This window comes from Colletes latitarsis, chromosome 11 (genome assembly GCF_051014445.1).
Source record: "Colletes latitarsis isolate SP2378_abdomen chromosome 11, iyColLati1, whole genome shotgun sequence".
NCBI lineage: Eukaryota > Metazoa > Arthropoda > Insecta > Hymenoptera > Colletidae > Colletes > Colletes latitarsis.
This window is the reverse complement of record NC_135144.1, coordinates 27060720-27074689: the sequence shown is the minus strand read 5'-3', so window position 1 is coordinate 27074689 and position 13970 is coordinate 27060720. Positions and strand designations below refer to the sequence as shown.

Sequence of the window (13970 nt, the reverse complement as noted above, 5' to 3'; positions counted from 1 at the left end):
TCCGATAAACTCGCGACGATACGATAAACTTCGTTCAAACGTCATTATTATTACTGTACTTGAGAGACTTGTTTCGTTGGACTCTGGAAATTTCAAAATAAATACAAATGGCAATTGTAAACTTCAGTTAAGTTTAATAACATACTTAAAAGTCATTTAAATTGACACTGATGCTTTTATTCTCAATAATTACTTAATTATATAAAGGAGAACATTAATATCGTTAAAATATCGCCACCATTTCTTTCGAAAATTATTGCGTTCGAAGATAAACGTAAGTCTCCAATTGAACGTTTCGAATTATATATTTGGTATCGATGCAAAGAAAAAAAGAAATAATTGCATGAGATCGGACAAAATGTCGAAATTTGGAACTGGGTTCAATGGCCTAACAAATATTATAACATTATTGATTCGATTGTCGCGTCGGGTGGTAAATAAATTGTCAGCGTTGCAAAGTTGCCCGTAGAATAATAACGAGTTTACGTCGTCAATTTCAACGAAACTCGCAAAGTGCATCGAAACATTAATCGGTTAAGTATATTATTCGGAAATTCAGTTTGCTCTGGCCATTCTTGTATTTATCTCGACGCCATTACTTAACAAGCTCTACTTTATGGTTAAATATTGAACGAGGGAACGGCATCGTTACAATGTAATCCTAATCCCATTTCCAGCTTTACGCACTAAGGAAACTAATGCAAGGTCCGGTTAACGCTCCGAAAGCACCCTTGGGAAACAATTCGAGGCCGCTGCAGAATCTTCATTACAGGACTATACGGACGAACATCGATTTCCGCAAGGTGAATTGCCCTTATATTTTACCCTACGTTTGTGGATACTAATTATTTCGTCGTTCGATGCTATTAAAAATTTCTTTCGCGCTTTCTTGACAATTTAAACGCGAATTGCTTATGCAAATTTCAAGATCAACCCTCTTCAAGCCTCTGTCAGACCTCTGTTTGCTTCGTTTAAAAATATACTACTTAGAGGCGTCGATGTAGCTCCCTTTTAAATTAATTACTATCCGTTTGACACGTATAACTTTGCAAAAATTCTTTGCTATTTGTAGATACTTTTCAAAAGAGCTTATATTTATAAAAAAAAAAGTCTAGGCCCTTCGATGGAAAGTGCAATCGCACCTAGCACGTGCATCGTTGAATTCGCGAGAAAAAACGAGATCGCAAGAAGATAGACTTTGTTGGACCCGTTCAACTTTTTCCTGCGCATTCGACTAAATAGGATTCGTTCCAGTTGCGTGACTCGCCTTGTACATGAGAGGATTGCAGAGTTTTTCTAGAGACCCGAAGAACGAAAAGTATGCATTAAGAAATATAAAGGAATAAGCTGCTATAAACTGCAGGCTAGGCGAGCTGCAATGCGACGAACTTCGCGTGCAAAATTCGGAAAAATAAAGTATCCGAAATCTGAAGATTTGTGAAATCGCCAGAAAGGTTGCTTAATGTAAACACACTTTCGTTATTGACTAATTCTTTTACCGTCGAACGCTGGTAGAAATATATTTTTATATGAAGAATAGACTCTTAGCGCAAAAATAAATTCAATTTTGTGTAATTTTCCAGAAAGGTTACTTAATATTCCACAGAAACGCACTTTTGATTAATTGATTAATTCTTTTACCATTAAACGTTGACAGAGATATTATATTTTTTAAATGTTTTGTAGAGGAACATTTGTTTGTGTAAGTTTTCGTTATCGAGAAACCCAAATTTTGGAATAGATAAGGTGTGAAACTTGTCTGAGAATTACTACCTTGATTATATACTCCAAAGGAATACTCGAAACAATATTCGCTAACGACATGAAGTGGAGGTGCACTTTCGCCACCAAATATGGACAGAAATTATTAAAATGCACGTTCGCTAGTCGAACGAGTAAAAGTAATTCGTTCGTAGCGTTAACTAGGGAACGTATGTATATTCACATTTACGATAAAATATGCATCGAGGACGAGAGCGAGAGACAGTGAGCGAAAATGAGATATAATTATCGCGGTACGAGCAGTTCTAGGGAGTAGTTAGGATAACTTCGTGACAGCTTGTCAGACAACTGTATTTGCGCTCGTATTCGTATTCACAAACACGTCAGACGATTACTGCCATATCCGTATTTGCGAAACTATCCTAATCGTGTACAATCAATAACGAAATTCAACCTAAACGTGCAATTAGTCAAACACAGAATCATTTATCAACTATAACAGTTGCAATCTTGGTATACCATACAATTACTTTCAGAACGATAAAAAAAACACACACACAAAGATATCAAAGTTGATCTTGAAACGAAAAATCTGGTAATTCTGAATTTGGAAATTCTCTCGTGAGTATTTTTTATGGAACTTTTGAACGTTGCTTGACGAAGGAAACAAATGGTTAGAAACAGAGCTATTTAAGATTATTCAATTCAGAGGGTCAGTTTGAGTAATTGGTCTCTGTCGATGATCAGTTGACTGCAAATGTTTATGCATTTATGGGAGATTTCAATTCTCAAAGAGCTACAGAATGCACTTAATATACAGGTTGAGACAAGCTCACATTTCGTTAATTCTATTAACCCTTTGCACTCGACTGTATACGTACCATAGCACGATTCAAATTTCACGATCACGTAAATTGAATTTAGGAAATATACAAATAAAATTTAAATTATAAGTGTTTATACGTTTTTGTGTAAAATAAAATTCCTGAGTTGTTCGTGTTAATAAAGACTTTCTGGGTACGTTAATAAAAATATGAATTTGCATAAAGATCCGCAGTCAACTCGCGAAAGAACCATTGGCACAGAATACTTTCTTGATAATTACGATTTAACGAAATAGGATTGGTACTTGTAGAGGGTTGATCCGATCACCAAAGAAACAAGTGTCCCCGCGATTAATTATAACTGCGTTTTTGTGTTTGTCTGAACAGCGACCGGATGCAAAGTGTCCGTCGATGGCGCAGGAGATGCACTATAGAGGTAACCCAGGAGAATATCCAGGCTCGAGGAGCCCCAAAACTTCTTACCACTTCGCGAAGGGATCGCCTCGATGAGAATTTGAAAAGATGACTTTTTCTTTCCAGCCAACACGTGGCAGGACGATGGCTCCCTCTCGCACAACATCGTTTGAATCGCAGCCGTACGGCCACCAAGGGCGGACGTTTCATTTCTAAACGAACGGTGCCGATTCCATCTCCTAACGGACAGAAACTAACACGAGGTCAAATAGGCTTAAAACGAGAAGGGTCACGCGGTTCAGGGAACTCGATTCGTCCAATACGGCCAGACACTTTACAGAGAGAGAGAGAGAGAGAGAGAAAGAGTGCGAAAGAGAGAAAACTATTTGACGCCTTTGCTCGACGTTGGATCAACGAGACGCGGAAATTAAACGAAAAACGGATTACGGGAAGTCACGGGGACGCAGGATAATTAGCAGAGAGAATAATCGACAGAGCTTTCAGTGTTTCGATAAGATACCGATTCGCGTTTGATCCCTAGCGGCGACCCGTCGCTGAAGAAGATTCACGAGCTACAGCCCTGACGCCGTTTCTCTCGACCAACCGATTGTCAACGGGGATGATAAGTGTATTCCCCGGGCGACGGGAATTTGTATTTGCCAAACGGATACATTTACGAAATCGTTCCCGTCATTCTTTCGAACCGCCAACCGACCAGAAATAACGAAACTGCGAGCGAACGGTTTGTGGAAATGTCGATAAAGGTAATTAAATATTTAACCCTCACGATCTCGAGACGCGAATTCGACACTCGACCCAGTCGACGTTTTCCAGTTGTTTTGTTAATCCAGGAAGTACCAATGGTCCTATTGTAGACGAAAAATATTTTTTTACTGGTGTAAAACGTGAAAAATACGAATTTGAATATCGCGTGATTATTTGAATTACCAGTGGTCCTATCTATCGTAGATGAAAAATATTTTTTTACTGGTGTAAAACGTATATCGGTGTAAATTAAATTGTCTCAGTAAATTGTACTGTAACTTTTCTGTAACGTCTTTTTTAATACGATATGGGGGAAAAGTTATGATATCTGGGAATGGTTTACTTGACTTTTCTAGTCTTCTGTATACTGTGGAAGTCTCTGGTGATTTCTTCTGTTCGATAAAGTATATTTTGATACACCATACAGAGAGTGAACGTTAATTTTTGGAAAGAAGATCCTTTGGTATTTAATGGGTTAATTCGATAGTTAACAGTTTCGTAAAAGTGTTGAATTTAGTAAACTATTTGTCCCAACAGTCGCCACGATTTTTTGAATAATTTCAATACTCAAAGACTAGTCACGAGTGCACTATTAAACATTGCAACAACTCTTTCTTCTTTGATCTGATCCATTAACTAGACCGTAAGGGCTGCTGTATGCGTTTAAAGATGAAAGAAAATTTAACATGTTTATAACAGCATACAATATATGCTGATAAAAAAATAATAATTCTAGTTAATAGATAACTTCACTCGTCTGATAGCCATGTTTTATTTTCTTTCTGATCGCCTTGATGAAGGCAATGGATTTCTTTCGTAACATGATAAATGGTTTCTCATCTTCCGTCTGGCATTTAAGATTGAAACGCAATCTTTATGTTTTTCTAGGGAACGTGGCAAAACATAACGAAGAGTCTATTTAATCGATGCAATCGTACTTATCACTGTTATCTATTTCACCGTGATTTTGAGAAATCTTCTGTCACGATATTTTATTAATAAATACAGCAGTCCTAGGTTTTCTCTCGCTTCTCGAGCGTTTGGAAATTTACGTTCAATCGACACAACACGTATCGTGACCAGTTTCGTGTACAAGGTACCGAAAGGAACAAAACTCGAAGCAAACATGCAAAGGGTTAAATATACCGTATGTAAATTGACACGAATTATAAAACGCTGTTACGTTTCAAAGGCACGTGATTATGAGAGTTTATTGACGCATTGACTGTCGAATTCAATATCGAATTTTTTCAAAGAAAGTGAACTCGAATTACGAATTCTACGCGGTTCGAAATTGCGTAAATCACCCTAAATAATCGTAAGAAATGAAATTCTTTGCCGTTAAGTTAGAGATCACGACACCGCGAAGTAGCTCAAAGTAATTTCTGTCGCAGTTAACGCGTCAAATAATACACAAACACTACACTCGTGACATTCGATGTTTTTCGTACTACTGGCAAGCGGAACGAGCAAATTTACTCCGCGTTACGAGAATTTATTTCAGTTTTTGCGTACTTACAGATAAAAGAACAGATTTTGATACAAGTATTCGAGTTTGATAAATTCAAAGTTCAAAACACCTCTATTCGACAGCAATTTCAACGATTCGTGAATGAATTAAAATGGAAATAATGCAAGCAGTATCGTCAAAACAATTTCTCGTTCCGCTCGCGGGAAAATTGCAAACACTAGCGCGTTCCTCCAAAGGACACTGGCGTCAGAAACGAAGGGGATAAATCGTCGAACTACTTGACAGATTTTTGTCAATTATTTTGTAGCCAATATACGTGAACGAACGAACGAAAGCGTGCAAAGGTAAAAAAAAAAAAGTGACCGGGGCGAAAGATACAGACAGTCGAATTCCACGAACGATTCCCTAGGCGGGACGAGCAATTTGATGAGAAATAGCTCGATGTTTAGGGGATGCCCAGAGAAAAAAGAGCGCGAGAGGGTCGACGGAGGCAAGAGAAAATAGAATAAAATCGTGTGCTAGACCAACCAGATCGCGAAAATATTGGGTTGTTCGTAGCTTAGCCGATGGACGAATAATCCAGCGCTTTTGTATATAAACACAGACACTAAACAAACCGTACGGAAAACTACTACAGACTAGACGTAAGCAGATTTAAGAGGACATTTAGGGAGAAAAGAGCCAGAGTGTGTATAGAGACTAACGTTGTATCATACGAAAGTGAACGTTTAACAATTGTGGTTAATGAGTAACGATAATAATAAACGCAACGTTATATTGTACAACAATCGTGTTTACGTGTCCTTTTCATTATCGTTTTCTTCATCCAACATATGTTTCTTCGAATAATTAAAACACATATTTTCATCATAATTAATGAATCTCTTTTTAAAACTAAGTGAGTAACCTTTTTTTTTGGAACAGTTTAAAAAATTTGTTTTTAAATGACATTTTCTTAGCCCCTAGATTATCGTCAGAACACATACGTGTCTTTTTACAAAATGTACGAACCGATCGATTTCAATTTTACCGAAATAAAAATTTTTCCCAGTCATTGTCTTTTTAAATGACATTTTCTTAATATCGACGTCAGAATTCATATGTGTTTTTTTCTTTTAAATGAACGAACCGTTCGATTTCAATTCGAGCGAAATATGAATCTTAGAATTAAGTCGATATAAAAAATTGAAAGCCGCTGATCGACGCGTGGCGAATTAACGAGTTCGATGGGATCGAGCGACGTTCAAATAATTATTCGAAGAAACAGACGACCCCGGGAGTTCCTTTATCGAGAACGAAGCCCGCGGGACGAGCGATCGGTCCAGCCATGATCGAAAAATCCGAGTACATTGACAAATTGTCCCCGCGAAATTGGGTCGAACCGACGACCAAAGTTCGTACTTTGTCCTGAGACCGCGTCTCATCCTTCATTAATTATCCCCCTCGACGCGGCAACTTTCGATGACGCTCCCGTCGGGATCACAGGTAAGTGAATTTTGCCAATATTTAGTCGAAAAATTTCCCAAAAACGAAAAAAGAAAATTTCGAAACTTGCGTTTCGAGTAATGGAAAGTGACTCGATCCCGTAACTCGAATGCAACTGATTTCGTATTTATTTTAATTCAAAACACTGAAACTTCTTGCATCCTAAGACGTTCCCTTTCTAAAGGTCGCCTTAATGATCGAAAGTATCCGTAATTTATTCTTACTTCCGCAACAGTTTCAAGACTTTGGAAACATTCGACACGTACGAGGCTTTATTTAAGGCTTTCTCCGGACTCTCGAGACTTTTAGTTTCTATCCTTGGATCAGCGTGTCCGAGTAACACGATAATACTAAACTTCTTGCTTTGGGTTCACGCGACGACTGAATTACTCGAAAATAACCTTGTTTCAGATTATACCATATTCTTCCTGGTCCTGAATCTATTATTTTTCTTCTCTACGTTTCTTCTAGGCTTCCAAACTTTCGCTAAATCGATTTACTCCTAAGCTGTAGCCCGCCAGTAGCGTATCAAATTAATTTTTGATTAATTCCTACCTCCTACCTCCCTTTTTTTAAGAGTTTATTTGCTTCTAATCTGTTAGCAAACGCAAGCAAGCAAATTCTCGAACCGAGTCCAAGAACAGTGGATGCGTTTCTACGCGAAACAATTAACCTGGGAACCGTGGAAGTACTAATTGACAGACGATAAATAAACCATAGCGATCGAATCGTCGTGACGATCGAGGCTTTCCACGATTTTGGCCGCGTTAATACGCTGCAACAGACATTTTCCCATGTCCCGATAAGTCTGTCGAGTTTGTCTGACGTTCTCCGCGGATTCGTCCCCGAAGCGTCGAGCAAATTGAATATTTGGCTGTTTCGTTTGTCACAACTGTCGGGTAAACTCCGAACAACGTTCAGCAGAGACGTTGACGCAACGTTCGACCGTCATTCTTGCCATTTCCAGAGCCATTTATCGCGACAGACGCATTTATACCGGGCATCTCTAACGTCGATCGAATTCCTGTTTCGCTAAGAACGACAATTCGTCGTTGTATGTATCGAGAGAATTCGTGGGGATCCGATGAGCGTGTTTTTAGTTATGGAACGAAATCGAATTACACCGAGTCGAGAATTTAATGTTATAATTTAAACGTTCGAAGAAGAAAATACAATTCTTTTTCGTTGCCTTCGTAGGTTCTCGGTGTTCGGTGTAGCATTAAAATTGAACAAGTTCGAGAGATCGGCGAGAGTTATGAGAATTCCAACAGCATCGAAGCGAAAATCGAACAGCGCGGCGCACGCAAAGAGCTCGATTAAAAATTTAAGGATCAATCTTCCGATGTTTAATCCGCACCAAGTACATTCGCGAAACTAGTCGAATCGAACGTTTAATAGTTACAAACGCGAATATACTGTAATAGTAAAACGAAACAAGAGTTTCTCCTGTACGAGCACTCGCTGGATGGTTTTTTTCAATATTTTATTAAACCTGTTGTAGAAAAGGATATCGAGAATTAATAAAATACTGTTATTTTTCAATTTGATCATTGGAGCATTGAAATTTTCGACTCGAACTGTCGCAAACTGAATCACTGTCGGCTGAAAAATACTTGAAAAGTATATCGAAGTATACGTCGGTTGATTTAGGTCTTTTCATCGACGGTCCAATTTCGTTTTCCATGCCATCAGCAATTACCTTTAACGGAAACATTAAGAGATTGAAGAGATTCAAAAAACTTGCTGACACCATCGAAGATTGACGAAGCAATCTCCCATCAGGGAACACGAAAACCATCGAAATTTTCATACGCAAACATTCCTTTCTCATCGTAACTCAAAAATCTGTGGCTCGATCGATATCAAATGAGAGGATACGATCGATGAACAAATTAATTTAAATGTTTCGAATCTCACAGAAAAGCAACGCGTACCATTACTGAATTAAAACGTTTCTCGAATCGAAGCCAGAAAAATATATTTGAATCGAGAGCCTAATAATATTTGGGAAACGTATTTTCAATCAACGTACACATACTTGTTTCATACAGAGTGTATTAATCTGTTTGTACAAACAACACTGGAATATTAATGCACGTTTCAGATTTTGTATCTCGTTATTATATTGTTGCAATTAAATTATTAACGGGCAATTACTCTCTACTATCTACTCAACTCATAGTTTTCATTAATTTAATTTCAATTCTCGGTTATTAAATTACCCTTCGTACTTCTTCAAACTTCCATTGGAGATCAATTCTGACAATTCTTTCAAATATCGTATACATTATATAACTGATACACGTGAACTTCATTTTTCAGTGAATCGAACAGTCAAATTAGCTGGCAAAATTGTCCTTCAAACCCCTTCAAACTTCTTCAGACTTCCATTGGAGATCAATTCTGACGTCACGGACTTTTCCCAAGACACTGAGTCGTTCATTGTCACCTAGTCGAATTATCTTGCATCATATAAAAAGAAAAAAATTGCTCAGAAAGGATCCATCGATACGTCGAGCACGCAAGTGTAGCTCGCGGCGTTCAAAGTAACGGGGGAACCGGATCCTATTCGCGTCAGTAATTACGTTGACCTCGTCTAACGGGAGAAAAGAGTTTCGCGAGGCGGAGGGTGGAAGGTCGAGGATCTGCTGAGTGGCGAAGTCGCGCAGAAGGTAAGAGGATGAACGAGATATGCTTACGAAGCTTAAAGTCTCCTGTAAAACAGAGAAACCGTCTCAACCGAGAGCGAGGCGGATAGGAACGAACCCAGAAGCGAGAAGGAGGTGGAATAAAGAGTCATGGCACTCGATCGAAGAGAGAGAAAGAGGCCCTTCGCACTCCTTTATGGAAATTAAGGATGTGATTTCGGTTCCCCCGGGAACAAGTTTCATCCGCTTCGTTCCACTCGCGCTCTTCCATTCGACCGTTCCTTTGAGGCCTCTTCGTGCCTCTGCGGTTGGCCATTTTTTATAAAGCACTCTCCTCTCGAACTGTCGCCCCGTCGATCCGGGAAACTGTAAATTGATTCCCTTCGTCGGTGAATTTTCAACGCGATCGGAGTTTCACGGACGGTGACTTCCTGGCCAAACCATCTTCGCGAACGAAATTTACACCGATATAATTTCTACACGCTTCGAATCGAAAATCAAAAATTGTACGCGACTGGCGGGCGATTTGAAATCAAAAAAATTAGTTGCTCTATTCAAAGTCTAATAATTTCAATAAAAATAAATAAAAGTTGCTAGACGTTTTCCCAATCCTCCGTAACGTATTTTTTTTCTTCCGAATGAATGATTTTTACCGCCTATTTTTTAAACTCCAAGTTTGGTTCGATGTATTGCAGGGGCGTGGAACACGGGGTGATTAAAATTCCTAAGAATCCCTTATCGTAGTATTTACCATTTTCCCCGCACAATTTAATGTTCGGTTTTAATCAGAGTTCGCTAATTCGACGGTCATAAATCAGAGAAGTACAACGCGCGTCGCGACCAACAACCCGGTCGTCTTAGAACGATCAAGCCGGTGAAAACCGCTAATTTTTGCCGAAGTTAAACTCAGCCTGCGCGGGGAAAATACGATTGATCTGGCCGCTAAAGGTATGGCTACGCGCGGTTCTCCGGGTTGAAATATCGCGACCATGCAGTGGCGTGTTCGCGATCTATTCTTGGGTACCGCCACTAAATTTCATCGCGCCTGTTCGCGATAACGGTAGAGAAAAAGGCCGCGGCAAGTGTTTGATAACGCTTAATTTGCAAACCGGATACGGAGGAGTTGCTCGCGCATTACGGATTATAAAACAAACTAGACGATGGTAGATATTGCTTGAAACATCGTAGCGTGGCGATTACGAGACTGTATCTATAGAAATGGGTGGTCGGTCGAGCGCTTGCGAGAGAGACAAGAGTGTGGCCCTCTGGCGGCGAACGTGAAAAGCGTCGCCACAGTAGATACACGTTTCGATTTGGCATTCATTTTGAACACTGTGGATTGTTACAAATGTTTTCAATATCGCGACAGATAATTATTTTTACGATTATTAATGCGATAAAAGGGAATCTACTATTTCAGCATCAACGTTAATTTGGTTGCTCAACGTTTGGCGAGGCAACATTAACGGTTAGAGCCATATTTCTTTAATGGTACCTGCACCGGAACCTCGATGCAAAGTTTTCCCTGAAAATGCACTTTTAGAACTTTTAGAGAAAATTGATCTCGCTACAGGAGTTCGGCTTTGGCTTCAGCATGACGGGCCAGCCGACCATTTCGAGCAGTCAGAAGATTATTAAATACCCTGAAACGGACAAGTAACGATCCATTTCAACCGTGAGCAACGAATTCTATACACCTTTGTTGCTTTAATTTGTTTATTGCGTGTGAAGAATATGCATAGAACGCGAGAACAGCCCTGTTACGTATAATACGATAACAACAGGTGTTCTGAACGTATTAAAGGAACAACAAAAATAGCCAAGAATATTTGTGAATACAAAAGTGAACGATAAATTCTAAATTTCATCGTTTAATCATTGACTTGATTTATAATAAATTGGAAGCAACCGAGAGCGTTGTTCTCTTTGCTGTTTATATTTCTCTAGAGTGTATGGCTTACTTAATTTACATGTAGGAGTTTTTCTTAACGAACCTTATATTTTCTCACGGTCAACTTCATGTTATCCCATCCCGTTTAATTAACTGAAACAATATTAAGATCTCCATTACTCAAAGCAAGACGGCAGGGAAACTTTGTAAAAGATAATAGAATTTTTACAGGGAAATTAAAGCGAGTATCACATGCGAATATAATAAACGCGAACACGTTCTTGCCTCTTTCTCGAGATCTCAAATTAAATTGCATTAACAGAGAAATTCCCCTTCCTTGAGATCCGCTAGAAAATGGGATATTCATTTACGAGAAACTTCTTTTCTTTTCACGTGCTAGCAAAAATTCATAAGAATTTGAAAAGATACGTAAATTTTTCGCAGGAATATTCTCCGAAATGGCCAACTATGTTCTCCTCGTAATTGACGCGATCTACTAATTAATTCTCATCGGTGGGGATTTCGTTGGACAAAAGAAAGTCCTCGCGATGACACCGCTATCAAATGAACGACGCTCGTGAAAGGGGGAACAAAGCATTTGAAATCCGGAGTCGAATTGTTCGTACGTGGTAAGTCTGTTATGGAGGTACGGTCCTTTCAGTGCCGCTGGAAAATCGTTTTCCAGGCAGCCATTGTGGCAAGTAAGCCGATTCCTCGTCGTCGAATAGAAACGATTTGGTATCCCGATGTACACGCCGGAGGATCCAGAGGATCTAAATCACGTTCCTGTATTATACGCTATCGAGAAGCGGGAGAAGGAAAAAAGAACCTAACGTCTTTGTTCTGCTCCGTTCTTTCAAGGCAAACCCGTGTATCGGCGCTTCCCCATTCATCGTGTGACATCAATTAGTCACGGGATCGATACGATATATTATTTACGATACTCGACAAATGCTGAAGTATACAGGAAGGGTTGGGGTAAGCGAGTCTGAATAAATTTCAGATTTAGGAATCCGTAACTTTTGAAAATTGCTGCTATTTACGGGTAGAGAACTCGTCATCCTAAAATAAATCTACTCTTTTTCGTGGCCGTGTACCGAACAAATTTAAACAAAATTAAATATACATTTGAAAAGTTATTTGAAATCAAATCGTACGTCAAGTTAATGGAAGGCGCCCAAAGAACGCGTAAGAAATTGTATGTCACCTCCCGTACTCGCCAACAGAGGGCTACGCTCTTGTATCTCTCGCAAGCGCTCGACTAACAGTCTGTTTTATACGCTCTTCGACTGTCTCGCTGATGAGCCCACTAGCAGGCCCAAAATAACGTTTGGAAACGATGAATTCCAAAATTTGGGATCGATAAACGCTTCTTAGGGGAACTTTCACCCATGAGTGTTAATAACGCTGAATAATCACGATTCTTTGACTCTGTGTCTGAGAAAATCGACACAGACGTCGCCTATAAAGACAAAAGCATTTAATTTTCGTGGAAAATGGAGAGAAATAAAGACGGGGGAGAGACAGCTTCGACAAGAGGGATATCCCGCGGCTGTACGGGGCAAACGGTAAAACTTATCGTCGTCGTCCTTTACACCCGATAGATGGTTTGGTCTTAAGGGGGGTGAGAACGAAGGAGGATCAGAGAGCATCGTCGCCCGGTTGAATGGAAGGGGACGGCCGATCATGACTCCACAACGCGGCGAGGAATTATGGATACCATTATACGGGAAAGATTAGAGGTCCTCGTAATATTTTTATTACCTCATTTCACACGTACGGGGGCGCACACGGAGCCGGTCGGACACAAATTGTGCTGGAGTAGATCGTATCGGATAGCTCGGTTCCTCCTCGCGTTAAGGAGAAACGTAGGAGTCCGCGGGGAGACGCGGGACCGCCGGACAAAAATCCAATTCTTCCCTGGCAGGAGGGGGAAAAAAAACCGGACGATTAACCGCGGACCTCGTTGATCATACTGGATTAGATTCTCGTTAATCGATTATCGACTCGCGCTCCGAGCCCGGAAACCGTTCGATGCTCGCGTCCCCCGTTTCTGACTTCCCTGAACGGGGTTGGCCAAATTTTTCGAACAAACAAAATATTGAAAAGCGATAAACTTTCTAATAAAAATTGTTACGAGTTTACTCGACTGGATTTTTGCAAATTTATCGTGGTTTTCTATAAGAGAGGGAACAAACATTTATTTTCCATTGCGTTATACGTTTCGTCAAGTATCTATTAATTTCTTTGGTATAAATGAATACACCATTATTGCCAATGGTTCTTGAAGAAATATAGTGAAACAAATTTTTGCAGATATGATAGTTGTAGTCCAGGTTACAAAGATGTATTTAGTATTGCTATTTCTAGAGAGTTAACTGCTGTTGTTAGACGAGTTTAATAGAAATTTTTTATTTTAAAAGATAGAGATATAGCGATTGCATAGACGTGTCCTGTGACCTCGCAACAGAATCTCCTCCCTATTGTATTGCCAGCTAATATCCACAGCCAGCAGCGTTAATGTTGGCACAATGTCACAATCACAGCCTCCTTATCTCAATATTATAGACAATCAGTACTCCACGGTTCACTCACCGTGACAACAAGAGTCACGTACACCTACACCGCGCACATAAACGCGAAGTCCTCGAAACTACCAACAATCACGACAACAGGACGATTAATATAAATAGAGCCTGTGTATATGACAACGCTGAACGTTCAAGACACTCTGTTTTATCTGAAATACC

General features: G+C 39.6%; 1 protein-coding gene across 6 annotated transcripts in view; it reads left to right on the top strand.

The window, feature by feature from the left end:
• Carpa (Carbonic anhydrase-related protein A) overlaps positions 1–5957 on the top strand; it is a 415480-nt gene extending 409523 nt beyond the window's left edge. For 4 of the 6 annotated variants that reach the window (XM_076778852.1, XM_076778848.1, XM_076778853.1 and 1 more), the window contains 3 exons: positions 678–803; positions 2934–2982; positions 3069–5957. In XM_076778852.1, the coding sequence (XP_076634967.1) occupies positions 678–803; positions 2934–2982; positions 3069–3133 (240 nt within the window). In that variant the 3' untranslated portion in view covers positions 3134–5957. The remainder of the gene's footprint in view (positions 1–677; positions 804–2933; positions 2983–3068) is intronic. The other 2 variants (XM_076778850.1, XM_076778851.1) reach the window with 2 other exon arrangements.
• Positions 5958–13970: the final 8013 nt, after the last annotated feature.